At 39.7% G+C, this 15,832-nt stretch overlaps 2 protein-coding genes and 1 long non-coding RNA gene across 5 annotated transcripts in view; 1 reads left to right on the forward strand and 2 right to left on the reverse strand.

Moving 5' to 3' along the window:
- Positions 1 to 15,832, reverse strand: part of MROH6 (maestro heat like repeat family member 6) — a 76,667-nt gene that overhangs the window by 31,538 nt on the left and 29,297 nt on the right. The window contains exon 14 of one of the 2 annotated variants that reach the window (XM_051971192.1): positions 14,215 to 14,312. The exons of the other annotated variant lie outside the window; for it this stretch is intronic. Coding sequence (XP_051827152.1) covers positions 14,299 to 14,312 — 14 coding nt within the window. The 3' untranslated portion in view covers positions 14,215 to 14,298. Of the gene's footprint in view, positions 1 to 14,214; positions 14,313 to 15,832 lie in introns of those variants that run through there. 2 annotated transcript variants of the gene reach the window in all.
- The window catches only part of LOC127544537 (gasdermin-D-like), a 28,345-nt gene that overhangs the window by 1,339 nt on the left and 11,174 nt on the right, over positions 1 to 15,832 (forward strand). The window contains exons 2-5 of one of the 2 annotated variants that reach the window (XM_051971216.1): positions 2,437 to 2,721; positions 3,258 to 3,438; positions 14,129 to 14,297; positions 15,110 to 15,212. In XM_051971216.1, the coding sequence (XP_051827176.1) occupies positions 2,505 to 2,721; positions 3,258 to 3,438; positions 14,129 to 14,297; positions 15,110 to 15,212 (670 nt within the window). In that variant the 5' untranslated portion in view covers positions 2,437 to 2,504. The remainder of the gene's footprint in view (positions 1 to 2,436; positions 2,722 to 3,257; positions 3,439 to 14,128; positions 14,298 to 15,109; positions 15,213 to 15,832) is intronic. The other variant, XM_051971217.1, reaches the window with a different exon arrangement.
- LOC127544553 (uncharacterized) lies at positions 9,789 to 14,190 on the reverse strand. Its single transcript, XR_007949470.1, has 2 exons — positions 14,100 to 14,190; positions 9,789 to 10,061 (listed from the first exon to the last, which is right to left on the reverse strand). It is a non-coding gene; the product is annotated as an uncharacterized LOC127544553 (long non-coding RNA).

The raw sequence follows: 15,832 nt of genomic DNA on the forward strand, positions 1-15,832 counted from the left end.
CAATTCCTCAAGGATTTGTCCCAGTCTCTGACTTCATGTATTTCTTTTACTTGCCAGGGCAATTCAATTCCCTTCCTTTCTCCACCAAAAGCTTGCCCTTTGCTTACCCTCTCATTTTCATTTTCTCCTTATCAGCTGCCTCCTTCTCAACTCTAAAGCAAGTATATTCAGGCCTTTTCCATCCTTTAAACAACTCCACTTGACCCTGAAGTATACTTTCAAGCCAAAGGTTCTGTACTTGATATCTATAGTTAGGATTCAGGGAGTCAATGAAATTGGAAAGGGGAAAAATTACATCTTTATTTTCAATTATATTTGGTTTCCTTCATGATCTTAGCTATTTTATTTTTTGCATTTAAAAACATTATTCTGGAAAGGGATTTAAATCCCTAAAAGGGCTTCCTAGACTGCCAAAGTTGTCCATGACAAAGATTAAGAATTTTGCTTTGAACTTTCTCCTCAAGAAAAGTCAAGTGGTACAGTAGAGAGAATGTATTTCCCGAAATTAGGATGTTCTGAGTTCAAATCAGATGTCAGATACTTACAAGTTATGTGGTATCTTTCATTTCACTTTCTGTAATGTTCTTCTCTAAAATATAATGTTCTCTGGGAGCAGGTTTCTTAGGGGGCTTCTGGAGGCAGCCTTTGTTTCAGTTCAGTGTAATAACCCCAAATGCAGCCATGAGTTAAAGTCCAAATCCTTTATTGTTTCCTTTTAAATTTTGTTTCCTTTTTTGGGCCCAGTTAGCTTTCTTACAGTCCTATCTCTCTCCTTGGTTCTAAGAGCTCCTGTCGCTAGTCCTTTGCCTCTGCCAGCTTCAGCCTCCAGCCAGCACAAAGGTGGAAGATGGAATTAATTTCTCTCCACTTCTGAGTGTGGGCTTGTGTGTCTGGCCCTGAGAGCTTCTTGCTTATATGCTGTACCCTGAGTATATACCAAACCATTATTTTTTGTAGGATTAAATCACTGTCTCCTCAATTCCACTTAATATCATGTTTCAAGTTCTGGCCCATAACATCTCCTTGTAGGATCAGATCAATCATACTGAACCATGCTAAATTAGATAATTATTGTTTCTATCAACTTCACTTTCTTAGTACCTTGTAAGAATCCTAACATCTCCCGCTTTCTTTTGATTTAGAACATAGGTGGTCATGACCTCCCTGACTTCTCAAGGAGGTGAGAACCCCCCAAAAAGGTGATCATGCCTTCCTTGACTGCTCACAAAATGAGTGAAAACACCATAAAAAGAGGTGATCATGCCCTCTCTGATGTCTCAGAAAGGGAGATGAAAACACCAAAGGAAATGGGAAATCAAATCAGATTAGCGGATTTCTGAAGGGGCTCACTTGAAACAGGTATACATAAGTCCATCAATATGGGAGATGTTACACATAATCATATAAATTACATAAGCACATAGCAATATAACACAGGCTAGTAGTGATGTAACAAATAACATGAATCAACATGAGGAATTTATACATGTCCATAAATCCTAGAAATAGTCCAAAAGGAATCTATTGTCCATTTGTTCATGTGCCAGGAATCCAATAATTCCTGTAAGTTTTGAAGTACTGCAATAGTCTCATCAATAATTTTTCATCTCAAGAAATAAAAAGTTAAAAGTTAAAAAAAAAAACAATAAAAAAAAGACAGGTTAAGTCACAGACATTTTGATTTGTACTAGTTCTAAAGTACCCTAAGTGTGTCACTCATTTAGTCCCCTAAGTGAACAATGATCAAGAAATTTTAGTCTCTCTTCTGAACCTTTATAGTACAGGAATCTCAATTCCTCAGAGATGTCCCAGTCTGTGATTTCATGTATTTGTTTTACTTGCCAGTGCAATTCAACTCCCTTCCTTTCTCCACCAAGAGCTTGCCCCTTGCTTATGCTCTCATTTTCATTTTCTCTTTATCAGCTGGCTCCTTCCCAGCTCTCTACAAGTATATTCGGGTTTTTTCCATTCTTTAAACAACTCCACTTGACCCTGAAGTATACTTTCAAGCCAAAGGTCCTTTACTTGACATCTATAGATAGGGTTCAGGGAGTCAGTGAAGTTGGAAAGGGGGAAAATTACATTTTTATTTTCAATTATATTTGGTTTCCTTCATGATCTTAGCTATTTTATTTTTTGCATTTAAATACATTATTCTGAAAAGGGAACCTAAAACCCTAAAAGGGCTACCTACACTGCCAAAGGTGTCCATGACAAAGATTAAGAATTTTGCTTTGAACTTTCTCCTCAATAAACCACTCAATAGTGGTATAATAGAGAGAGTATATATAACAAGGGCTATCTTTTTTTTTTTTTGTATTACTAGAACTTAGCACATTGCCTGATAAGTAGTATGTGCATGACAAATGCTTTCTGATTAACATCTGTTTGATGGCTTACTTGCAAAGCATTAAACTGACTATTCCCTCCCTTCAGGAGAGAGGAGTCAGAGAGACTTAACTAGCTTCTGTTCCCATGCTTCTCCCTTGCTCTTCCCAAGAACCATGCCATCTACATTTGAGTGCGCTGCCAAAACCATCGTCAAAGAGCTGAGCAAAAATGGGGAGCTGATCCCTGTGGAAAGCCTCAAGAGCTCCACCCACTTCAATCCCTACTATCTGGTCAGGAGGAAGACCAAAAGCTCCTGGTTTTGGAGGCCACAGTATGTTTGGCTCAATTTGACTCTCAAGGACATTCTGGATCCCAGCTCCCCAGTACCAGGTATGAGCCCCTAGGGAAATGAGAGGGTGGCCAGTGCTAGAGGGCCAGAAGACCTGGATAAGGCTATTTATTTATACTATGAAGGGGAAATGGGCCCATCAGACTTGGCCAGAATACACACTTTTGCTGGGACTGACTTCATGGCTCCATGTGGTTCTGTATCACTAATGTCCAGCCATCCCAAGCAGAAGTTGTGATGAATTGGGGAGGCACTGTAGAGCCATGGAACCAGCCAGAGACTTGGGTCTGGACCCTGGTTCTTCCACTTAATAAGTTTTTGACTGGGGATAAGTCACTTATCTGCTTTGAGCAGATCTAGAAAAGGAGAATAATATTTGCATTTTCTACTTCACAGCCTGGGTGTGCAAAAAGCGCTTTGTATATCTTAAAGTGCTATAGAAATGCAAGTTATTGTGATTGGGGAAATATAGATAAGGTTGGGGTCCCAGAGGCTTTTTCCTTGTTCCATGTGGACCCTTCCTATAGAACCAGGTTTAGTGCTCTGTTTAGCTAAGGATTGGCTTTTCTCTCCCCAGAAGTGATCCAGGATGGACCATTCCACTTTAATGATGAAGTAGATGGGAAGGTGTCTGGCAGTGTGGAGGTGACTGCCTCTATGCAGGGCAGGATTTCAGGACAGACTTCAAACAGAACAGACCTGGAGGTCAAGATTCTCATGGTGCCCCTTCACACGTGGGACTGCTTACGAAAAGAAAGGTGAGAGGAATAAACAAGACAAGAACTGCGAGTTCTGGTGACTTCTCTTTGAGGGATGAGGGAAAATGGAAGAGGAGGGAGTAAGAACAAGGGAAAGTGTACCTGGGGCAACCAGAGAGAAATAGAGTCAGTTTTCCTTGTATAGGGATTGAATTTACTATATATCAACATCCACAAATTTCCTATATTGTAAGAAACATGGATGAGACCCTGTCTGTAACTCCATGGAATTCACATACTTATGAGGGGATGAGAACAATACATTTAAATCACAATTGACAATATTACATAAGAGTACAAGAAAGGTGCAAAGTAAGTTCCAAGGAAGAAGATTATTCCCAACAGGATGACATCTGGAAATGTTTATTGCAGGAAGGGGCATTTGAATTTAGCTTTAAAATGATAATTAGGAATTTAACAGGTAAACAGAATAAGGGAAGATGTTTTTGGAATAGGGAGCATAAAAACATAAAAAGCATTAAAGGGGCATTGTTATTTTAATTATTTATATCTTTTGTTTTTACCCAACCGCCATACCCAAATGGCTCTCCCCAGCTAACAATCTATTCCTTGTGATAAAGAACATAAAATAAAGGGAGAATATGGATCAACAAAACAAGCCAACATGGCTACTGTTTGTATATATAATATTCTATAACCATAGTCCCTCACCTCAGGAAGAAAGAAAGATTCATTTTCTCATCTTGTAATCTTCAAGAACAAGCTCTGTCATTTTAATTATTTAATATTAAGTTTTGGTTTTGCTTTTGCCATTTATACCATTGTAGCCATTGGGTATATTCTTTGCTTGTTTGTGCTTATTTTGGTTTTTATCAGTTCATATAAGCCTTCCCATGTTTTTCTGAATTCTTCAAACACTCTTTCTCAGACTCATACATTCAAGTGCTACAATTTGTTTAGACATCTACTTTGTTTCCAATTCTTGGCTACCATAAAAAGTGCTACTATGAATCCAACCTTCTGTTTTGAAGCTCCTTGGGGAACATATGGCTAACAACAGGACTTTCAGGTCAAAGATGTGAATATTTTAGCATCATTCCATCATTTACAAAAAGACTGAACCAATTCATAGATCCATCTCTAGTGTATTAATATGCCTATCTTTCCACAGCCACTCTAACATTGCTTGTGCCTATTTTTTGTAATCTTTGTCAATTTTTTAGATGTAAGGTGAAACTTCAGGATTTTTTGGATTTCCTTTCTGAGGGCAGTTTCAAACAATCCCATTTAAATGGATTCTAAAGATTGTGGAATCACGTGAAGTAAGGTAGGAAATGTAGATGGGCATAGGATTGAAAGAAGGTCTTAAATGTCAGAAAGAGGAGTTTGAATTGTATTTATAATGTAACAGGGAGTCCTTGAAGACTTTTGAGCAGAGATATGACATGACCAGATTAATAAATTAGGAAGATTCGTCTGACAGCAATATGAAGAACTGATTAAGGGAGGGAGACAATGCAGGAGCCAGGACGGCCTATTTGAAGTCAATTGAATTGGTTCATGCAGGTAGTAGTTAGCACTTGTAATAGGGTAGTAGTAGTAGTAGTAGTAGTAGTAGTAGTAGTAGTAGTAGTAGTAGTATGTATGTATTGAGAAGAGGAAACAGATGTAAAAGATGATGAGACTAACAGTACCTGCTAATGAACTAATTAGATGGGAGAAATGAGAGAGTAGACAGGCAGCAAGTAACTGCTCTACTAGAGAAAGAAATAAGAAAATCAATAAAAGGATCTGGGTTGCAGCTGAATGGACTCAATTTGTGGCTGTTAGTACTTGAGGTATCAGTGGGATATCTTAATGGAACTGCCCTGTAAATACCAGAGACAGAATCCAGGGGAAATGGCTTTGGATTTAAACAATGAGTAAATAGCTTATCTTTGAATCTCAGTTTCTTTTTATTTTTTTAAACTTGGAATTGAAACTCTATAAACTGCTGTCCTCTCCTGGCTGCTCAGTATAGATTCATTTAAAAAATTTTAAAAAGTATAGTTCACCAGGCTGATTTCAGAAAAGCCTCCAGACTTTTTTAGAAGACTTACATGAACTGATCCTAAATGAAGTGAGCAGAACATTATACACAGATTATATGATGATCAGCTGTGATAGACTTGGCTCTTTTCAACAACGAGGTAATTTGAGGTCATTCTAGTAGGCAGATCCAATAGATACAATAGATGGAAAGTGCCATCCACATCCTAAGAGAGAACTATGGAGACTGAATATGGATCAAAGCATAGTATTTTCACCTCTTTTTGGTTGTTGTTGTTGGTTTCCTTGGTTTTTTCTTTCTTTATCATGTTTTTCCCCTTTTAATGTGGTTTTTCTTGCACATCATGATGAACATGGAAATATGTTTAGAGGAACTGCATGTTTAACCTATATTGGATTGCTTGCTGTGTAGGGGAGGGAGGAAGAAGAGAGATAATGAGAAAGTTTTGTAAAGGTGAATGTTGAAAACTATTTTTACATGTATTTGGGGAAATAAAATACTATTTTTTTTAAAGTGACCTTAAGCAGGAAAATATTTTTAAAAGGGGTGTGCAGTTTTTCACCAGGGGCATGCTATAGAGAAAAGTATTTTTTCTTTGAGACTTTTGGCATTGATTATAGGTGTTATGGGGCAAAACTTGAAACAAGGTGCTAAGTCAGAGGAATTGATAGAGTCAATAGTTATCTAATTTAGCATGGTTCAGTATGATTGATTTAATCCTACAAGGAGATGTTAATAGGCCAGAATTTGAAACAAGGTACTAAGTGGAATTGAGGAGACAATGGTTAAATCTAGTTTAGCATTGATTTATTCCTACAATAAATAATGGTTTCCTAGTGATATAATGATTGGTGTATACTCAGTGTAGGGCATATAATCAAGAAGCTCTCAGGGCCAGAAGGACAAACACACTAGAAACTCTTGGGGCCTCAGCCAGGATTCAGTCGGGGAGATTCAGAAGCCAGAGAAAGCGGCAGGAGCCTTAAGCTCTTGGAACCAAGGAGAGAGATAGACCTCTAAGAAAGCTAACCAGGCCCTAGGAAAGGAGACAAGACTTGGAAAGAGACAATAAAGGATTTGGACTTTAATCCCTGGCTGCACTTGTGGTGATTACTGAACTGAAAGGAAGGCTGCCTCCAGAGATCCCAAGGAAACCCCAACAAAAGAATATTACATTTTAGAGAAGAATATTACATTTTGGCATCCAAACATGGGACAGACACGATCCTGATTTCAGTGGGAAAGTCTCTGATCCTAATTTCAGTGGAAAAGTCTCCTTACCCAGAAATTAGACAAAAATAGACAAGGAAACTTTGTTAAAGGGCTAAAGTAGTACTTCAGCTAAAATGGAACAGATGTTTAGAAAACAGCCTTCTTTTCCAATTCAAGGAAAATGTGCAAAGAGCATTGTCAGACTTATGAAAAGCCAAGGTTTGATTATAATTTGGGAGCAGATCACTGAACTTTTAGAAACTGTATAGTAAACATCTCCTTGGTTCTCTAAGGAAAAAGAATTGGATCTAGAGGAGTGGAAATTAGTAGGAGAGCAACTATGTCAATTCTACAATGAAAATGAATCTGACTCAGTGTCCAAAGATACACTTTATTCATATAATTTAATACAACTGGCTTTAGGAAATTATTTAAGTTATAGAATAAGGAAAAAGAAGAAAGAGCAGGAGGGGAAGGATCCAAATAAACTAGGTAAAAAGGATGAAGAATCAGATAAGAATGGAGTTAAGTACAATTTTAAGTGTGGTGCTTCACAGCAGGAAGCATTAGAGCATTCCCCATTCCCTGACCTACCTACTTCAATTAACCCTTCATGAGTGGAGGGAGAAGGAGGAGGGGGACAGGCAGTGACACAATCAGCACCACCTATGAAGCAGCCTATGACAAGATTATATAAGGCAAAAAAATGAAGGATAGGACATATCTGATTTAATAAATGCATACCCTGTGATTGAAGAGCTTGACTCTTCAGGTCAAAAAAGGAGAAGATACACTCCTTTTGATTTGGAAAAAATCAAGGATTCTTTATGTTACTAGAGAATTTGGCTTATGAAATCTTAACCCCTTGTGATTGGAAATCCATGGCAAGGACATGTTTAGAATCTGGACAAAATTTGTGGCTTTCGGAGTATAGTAAATTATGCAGGATACAAGCCCAATAAGCAATAAGCAAACTAAAGTTAATATACAGATTACCTTTGGCGAACTAGCAGGTGAAGGTCAGTATGCAGAGAATTCAGCACAGATTAATTATCCCATAGGAGCGTAGAACAAATTGCTGTTGCTGCAACAAAAGCTTGGGGATCCTTTCCATGGAAAGATAGAGGGGAAGCCTTCATAAAAATAGAGCAAGATCCCAATGAACCCTTTACGGATTTTGTAGAAAGTCTGAAGATAGCTGTCACAAGAACCACTAGAGAAAATGCAGCTACAAGAATTATGATAAAACAACTGGCTAAGGAAAATGCTAATGGGGTTTTCAGAAGAATTATATGGGGACTACACAAAGATGCTCCTTTAGAGGAGATCATAAGACATTGTGCCACCGTGGGCACAAATACTTATTATACCCAGACTATGAAGTCAGGGAGGTCATGACCAACTATGTTCTAAATCAAAAGAAAGCAGGAGATGTTATATGCCAAAACTTGAAACAAGGTGCTAAGTCAGTGTAATTGATAAAGACAATAGTTATCTAATTTAGCATGGTTCAGTATGATTGAGTTAATCCTACAAGGAGATGTTATGGACCAGAACCTGAAACAAGGTACTAAGTGGAATTGAGGAGACAGTGGTTAAATCTAGTTTAGCATTGATTTATTCCTACAACAAATAATGGTTTCCTAGTGATATAATGATTGATGTATACTCAGTGTGGGGCATATAAGCAAGAAACTCTCAGGGTCAGAAGCACAAACGTACTAGAAGCTCTTGGAGCCTGAGCCAGAATTCAGTCGGGAAGATTCAGAAGCCAGAGAAAACAGCAGGAGTTTAAGCTTTTGGAATCAAGGAGAGAGATAGACCTCTAAGAAAGCTAACCAGGCCCCAGGAAAGGAGACAAGACTTGGAAAGAGACAATAAAGGATTTGGACTTTAATCCCTGGCTGCACTTGTGCTGATTACTGAACTGAAAGGAAGGCTGCCTCCAGAGATCCCAAGGAAACCCCAACAAAAGAATATTGCATTTTAGAGAAGACTATTACAATAGGATCAAAGATTTGGAGCAGAAAGGGAATTGAGATGTCATCTAGTCTCATTCCTTCATTCTGCAGATGAGTAAACTGAGGCTCAGAGTAATTGCCTTTGAAGCTAGCACATTGTCTACTGTCACACGGGCTAGACGAATTCTGTTTTCAGTATAGAGAGAAACATACTTTTGATCCTTCCTCCCCTATACATGAAAGAGTGGGAAAGAATGATCTCATTAACTAGTTCTACAGGATTCCTCAGGAAGCGGAACAGTTTCAAAAGCTAACCAGCACTTGGAACATATCCTTATGGACTGAGAGTGAGCCTGGGATGGCAGAGAGGCAGTTTTACCCCTGTTACAGCCTTATCACACTGATTTGTGATTGGTTCATCAGGTATGCAGCCTGAGCTTATTCATCTATTTTGTAATTACTGACTTGTCCTCAGTCAATCAAGAAACTTCCTGATTATTGCTGGTGGGTTGTCTATTTTCCTGGGTATACTACTTAGCTAAAAGACTGTCTATACTTCTTCCCTCTTTAGTACAACCTAGGGTAGCAGCCTCATCACTAACTAGATAGCAGTAAATCATTCAACATAGCATCTATCATAGTAAAAGGTTTAAAGCGAAGGGGATCTTTATTGTTGTTCTGTTATTTCAGTCATGTCCAGTTCTTCATGACCACATTTGGACCACATTGGACCAGCTCATTTTGCAGAGGAGTAAATTGAGGTAGATAAGATTAAGTGATTTGCCCAGAGTCACTATAGCTAGTAAATGTCTGAGGCCAGATTTGGACTCAGGTCTCCCTGACACCAGGCCTAGAGCTCTATTCACTGTACTACCTAGCTGCCCCAAGAGGGCCATGTATTCCAAGCTTCATTTGACAGAAAGAAATTGAGGCTCAAGGAACTTTAGACACATGCCCAAAATCAAGTATTACTAACAGAATCTCCCTTTCTTCATTCACAAAACAGAGGTTGTTATGGGAAAAACCTTTTAAAATCCCTAAGTGTTAGAGAAATGATAGCTTTAATTACTGCTGTTGGAGGCCAGATTGAACATAGGCTTTCCTGACCCCAGACTTGACACTCTATCCATTGTACCATTAAAAACAAAGACTACAATCCTATCAAATGGAGGGGAAAACACAAAATAATTGTAATTGAATGTTGCAAAATTATAAAATAAATTTGGCTCCAAAGAAGAGATATGACAAGATATTTTCCCTGGTTCTTTACAGAGGTCGAGGACCATAATATGGAATATTGCAAGTAATGGCAGTTTTCTTCAAGATGCTGATGGATTTACTGAATATTTTTCTTTTCTTCCTCTTTTTTTTTTTTAATCTTTGTTATAATGGATGATTTTCTGGAAGGAGGAGGAGAAGGAAGTCCACAGGTAGCAAATCTAGGTGAAGTAAAAGCAAAAGTTATCAGTGAAAAATCTTTTTAAAAAACCTTCTCTGAGTATTTTTTCTCACTTATACCTACCATAGTACAACTCCAATTCTCATTAATGTGTGTGTTTCGAAAAGGCACTGACTTTCAAATCAAAGCACCTGAGTCCAAATGTTATTTCCTGTTTGAGGCTGGATGAATCACTTAACTTTTCCAGGTCCCAGGTCCCAATTATAAAAGTAGGAGGTTGAACTAGAGGACTTCTAAGGTCCCTTGCCTCTAATCTATGATTCTGTAATAAAATGTTATGAGGAATTTGAGAAGGGAAATAATATATTCTGCTGAGACAGGGAAGGCTTCATCCTTGAAGTTAACATCTTAAAAGGAAGACAAACTTCATGAGATATAGATGGGGAGAGGGAGGGTGATATCCTAAGTTCCTGGGGCAGCCTGAATAAAACAGGAATCAGGAGCGGTGCAAAGAGAAATGAGGTCAGAGTTAATTCAGATAGGTTATGGAGGTGCCAAAAGGGAACAGTGGGAGAAAATACCAGCCCCAGGTTGGAGCCAGCTTTGTGGAGGCTGAGGGACCTGAGAGAGGAATCCAGTCAGGTGTTCTGCCTGATAAGGAGTCCTCTTTACAGTATCCCACCTGTGCATAAATGCCTCCAGCAAGAGGGAAGGTTACTTCACCAGGTAACCCTTCCTTTACTTAATAGTTATAACTGTTTGGAAGTTCTTTTACTCTGAGCTGAATTTCCTGGTGAATTCCTTGAGCTGGTCCTCCTCTGGGGCTGGAAGGTGTAATGGGCTGAGGCTTGAGTTGATGCACTGAGGTCCCAAGCACATGAGGCTAAATAGTAATTGGACCATACTCTATTAATATGTAAGCTTGGAGAAAGAATGGCCCCCACTCACTCTTTGTGCAAGTCCTGATGTGTTGTATAGGAAATGACGATTTTGGTGGGTGGAGGCAGGGGAGTGGAAAAGGAAGGGGAAGGAGAGACTTTTGGGATTGCCATTGCAACAACCTTTCTGTTTGTTTCTCTTCTTCTTTTTGCTTTTGCTGAGGCAGTTGGGGTTAAGTGACTTGCCCATGGTCACACCACCAGGAATTGTTAAGTGTCTGAGGCTGGATTTGAACTCAGGTCCTCCTGACTTCAGGGCTGGTGCTCTACCCACTGAGCCATGTCCTCCCCTTCCTGTTTCCACTCCCCTGCCTCCACCCACCAAAATCGTCATTTCCTATACAACACATCAGGACTTGCACAAAGAGTGGGTGGGGGCCATTCTTTCTCTAAGCTTACATATTATAGAGTATGGTCCAATTACTATTTAGCCTCATGTGCTTGGGACCTCAGTGCATCAACTCAAGCCTCAGCCCATTACAGGAAGGGAACAAATTTATTCCTTCTGCCTCACATCAATCTCTTATATATCTATAACTATATTTATATGTTTGTTTTGTTGTTGTTGTTTGTTTTTGTTTTTTGTTTGTTTTGCTGCAGCAATTGGGGTTAAGTCACTTCCCCAGAGTTACACAGCTAAGAAGTGTTAAGTGTCTGAGGCTAGATTTGAACTCAGGTTCTCCTGGCTTCAGGGCTGGTGCTCTATGCATTGTGCCACCTAGCTGCCCCCAAACTCTCTCTACTCCATACTAAAGAAATCCAGTTCCTTCAGCTGTTTCTGTCTCATTTAATTTTTTTTCCCAAGCTCACCCATCATCTTGATGGCCCTTCTTTGGATGGCTCTCCCTTAATGATATTATTGAGGTTGAGAGAGTATTGGTATAATGCAGCTAGAGTATATTGGTATTACAGGCTAGTATTATGTGTTGCCTCAAAAAAATTTGTAGGCTTAGACCTCCTCCAAATCAAGAGGCAAAGATATTATTATTCTGCTAAGAGCAGGCTAAATTCATAAGGAGTTTTAGGGAGGAGAAAGAGTGTTTTAGCAATTAACAAGGAGAAAGCAAAATCCCTTGCAGAGATGCCATTAAAACATGGCAGATGGGGGATTACCAGGCTAACTGAAAAGCAGTTAGGCATTAGCTATTGTGATACCCCATAAAAGAATGAGTAGGGAAGGGAACTAAGCCATTAACTGGCAGACTAACTCCAAAGGGATTTAGTATGCTAAAAAAAAAAAAAAAAGTTAGCTTGTGAAGTATACTTAAGCTTTTTTGTAGGGAAAATAGAACCTCTGGGAAATGAATGTTAATATCTTAACTTGGCAATTGGATACAGTAATAGAGGGGTTGTAATGATTTTATCAATGCAAGATATTGATTAGGAATTCTACCAGAGACTTCCACCTGGGCTAAGACTGTAATAAAGATTCACTTGAGGCCAGAAAAGGAAAATGATAAATGTTGGAGGGAATGTGGGAGAAATGAGACATTAATGCATTGTTGGTGATATTATAGGGTAATTTGTAGCTATTCCCAAAGGACTATGAAATTAAGCATAACTAACCATGCCTCATGGTACCTTTCTTCTTCTTATAGTTAATTCTTTTAGGATACTAAATCCCTTTAAGGATTTGTCCTGCCAGTTGATGCCTTTCTCTTTGGCAAAAGACAGGTTTAGAAGACGTTCCAGACAAACTGAAGAGATACAATAGACACCAGGAATGGTAAATATGGAATAGATTTGGGAAAGCATATAGTTAGCAAGGAAAGAGGTTTTAATAATTAACAATGGAAAAGACAAGTTCCCAAGTGGGACACACAATTAACCAGAAAAAGGAAATACTCCATGAGGTGGGAGTATACCATTGGTAGGCAAAATCCTGAAAAGGATTTAGCACCCAAAAAGAGTTAGCTATATAACAAGGAGAAAGCCACCATAAGACAGGGCACTAGGGCAAGCTAATCCAAAAGGGGTTCAGCAAAAATGGCACAGGCCATGGACAGATTTATAGGGGAAATTTAACCTCTTCGTTTGACAACATAACTTGGCTCTCTGATTGGATAAAGCAAAGTAGGGTTATTCAAGAAAGAACTCCAGAAAAGTGGGACAGGAACATTGAGCTGATCCCCTCAATACCTTTCCCTGCTTGCCTCAGGAGTAATCTTATCAGTTCTTTAGGCTTTCTCTGCCAACCCTATCTAGTGACCCAAGACCCTTACCTCTAATCTATTAGATTATCATCAGAAAGGATTTATGATGAAAAATGCTATCCATACTTAGAGAAAGAACCAATCAGATCTGAATACAGATTGAAGCATACTTAAAAAAACAAAAACAAAAACAAAAACAAAAAAAAACATTTTTCTTGAGGTTATTTTTTTAAGGGACAGAGTTGTATGTTTTCATTCACAACAAGACTTTTATGAAAATATTTTGTATAACTTCATGTGTGACTTCAAAATGTGGTGAGGAAGAAGTAGGGAAGAAGGAAAAAGGAGAATGTGGAAATTAAAGTTTAAAAAATGTTAAAAAAAAAAAAGTTTTATATATAACTGTAGGGAATAAATAAATAAAGCTTCCAAAAAAAATAAAGGTCCATTTGAACAAAAGACCTGGTCAAAATCCAAAAATCACTTATAATCCTATCAGCACTCCTCCCTTTGTGCCTCAGGGAGTTGCTAGACTTCCAGATTGTTGACATTAACTCAGTCTCTCAAAGGCAACGTGCATCTTACTAGCTAAAGCTATCATCAATATTCCTGCTAAGATGACTTTGACTATGGGGTATCTGGGTGGTGAAATGGATAGAGCAGCAACCCTGAAGTCAGGAGGAGCTGAGTTCAAATCTAGTTTCAGACACTTAATGCTTCCTACCCCCAATTGCCTCAGCAAAAAATAATTAAATAAAAATAAAATATATTTGGGTTCTTTTCTGAATTCAGGGCTTCTTTTGGCTCCAATCACAGCTTTAGCCTTCCAAACATATGCATAAACCATCCTGAGCCCAAACCACCATTTGATATCACATTCACTCCCCAAGGCACTAGCATGGAGAAATCCAAAGATGCTGTACCCCTTAGATGGCCCTGAACAAGGTCATAGCTGAGAGGCATGAGATAGAATCCCAGATTTCTTACCTGCTGCATTCCCTCCTTCTCTCCCACAGGACACTGAAGAAACCAGAGCCCTCTATCTTTCAGGAGCTTCGGAAACGGAACGAGGACATCTATGTTGTCACAGAAGCTGTCAAGACTCAGAAAGAAGCTGTTTTGAAGAGGTCCAGAAATACAGAAGGCTTTGGGAAGTTCACCATTCCTGGGGCCTCGTGTTTTCAGGTTAGAACTCACACCCTTGATAGATGGGGGCAGAAAAAGGGAAAGATCTGAATCCCCCAACACCCCTTGACCTTCCAGCCTTAGTTCATAACCCCACAGACCCCCAGGAGGCAAAGACCTAGGCCTGAAAACTCTGCAGACACCTGTCCCTTTCCTCCATCCTGTTGGGTACAAATCACAAATCCATTAAAAATAGCAACACTTATTGCGGGTAATGGGTGCTTGGTCAGCTCTCTGCCATTTTCAGGGCTGTGGCTAATCATCAAGCAGCACATAATCCAAGAGAACTTCAGTTGCAGTTGGAATGCAGCATAACCAGTCAGGAAGCTGATTCATTTCCTTCCTTATGACTCCAAGAAGATGCTTTAAATCTGATGAGGGTTGGCTTAGGGACACCTGCAGAAAACTGAGAGGGAATTGTTGTCCTAAGTCACATATGACCAGGCCCAACCCAGGTTGCCTTAAAGCCTCTGTGCTGGCCTCCTATGTCTTCTCAGTCCCTCTCTCCCCACTCTAGAGAACTTGGGGAGAAGGGGGAAGGAGAATACGTCTTGCCCAGACTCCATCCCAGTTCTGCATCTCCTTTTGGTCCACTCCCTAATCTTGACATCCCTGCTGTAAGCCTAGCCATCTCTGAGCACTGGCTTTAGACCCCAAAGTCCTGAGACCAAATTCCAGCTGTGACCTTGGGCAAGTCCTTCATCTCTCAGAGATGGGATTTCCTGAGAATGAGAGGGTTGGATGGGCTGACCTCTGGGAAGTCTCCCCAGTTCCAGATCTCTGATTTTTTCCTTCTTTCCTTCTCTCCCCAGGGTCAGGGAGAGGGTCACTTAAACACAGTGAAGACAGTAACTGTCCCTGAGGGCAGCATACTTGCTTTCCAAGTTGCCAAGTTGATTATCCGGAACCACTGGAGTAAGTTGAATCCGAAGGACTGGGATGGGGAGAATAGAGAGGTTGGGGAAAATTCATTATAAACAAGCTTCTTCAACAAAGGTCGGAAGGGAGAAGGGGTCATAACTATATACATCTCCTGGTGTTTGGAGAACCTAGCTGCCCAACTGCCTGGGCAACTGGCAATGCAGAGACCACCTGTCCCTCTCTACCACACACAGATGCTCTTAGGTGGGAGGGCCACTTCCAGGCTCAACCAGGGGGATGGGGAAAGGAGGTTAGTCAATAGCCTACTACCAAGGAGAGAGGACAGGAGAGGTTTGGGGGCACCAGAGAATAGATCTTTTTCTTTTTCCTTCACCTTCTTCTAGGCATACTCTTTTTCTGAATTACCATAAATTTTGTGCCATTTGGAGAAAATAGAAACTTCAATACTTGTAGTTCAAGGGTTTCCCCTCTCCTTGATGGATTTGTCCCTTCCACAGACACTGCTAATATCTTAGGACATGGTGTCCAAGATTGTGCTGGTCAAAAATTCATCCCCGTGTGGATATCGTTACTAAGCTAGGCTGGCCTTTAGACAATAGACCTAGGCTTCTACTGGAAGTCTTTCTAGCTTACTCTAGCACTTAGCACAGAAT

This window comes from Antechinus flavipes, chromosome 1 (assembly GCF_016432865.1).
Source record: "Antechinus flavipes isolate AdamAnt ecotype Samford, QLD, Australia chromosome 1, AdamAnt_v2, whole genome shotgun sequence".
Lineage (NCBI taxonomy): Eukaryota > Metazoa > Chordata > Mammalia > Dasyuromorphia > Dasyuridae > Antechinus > Antechinus flavipes.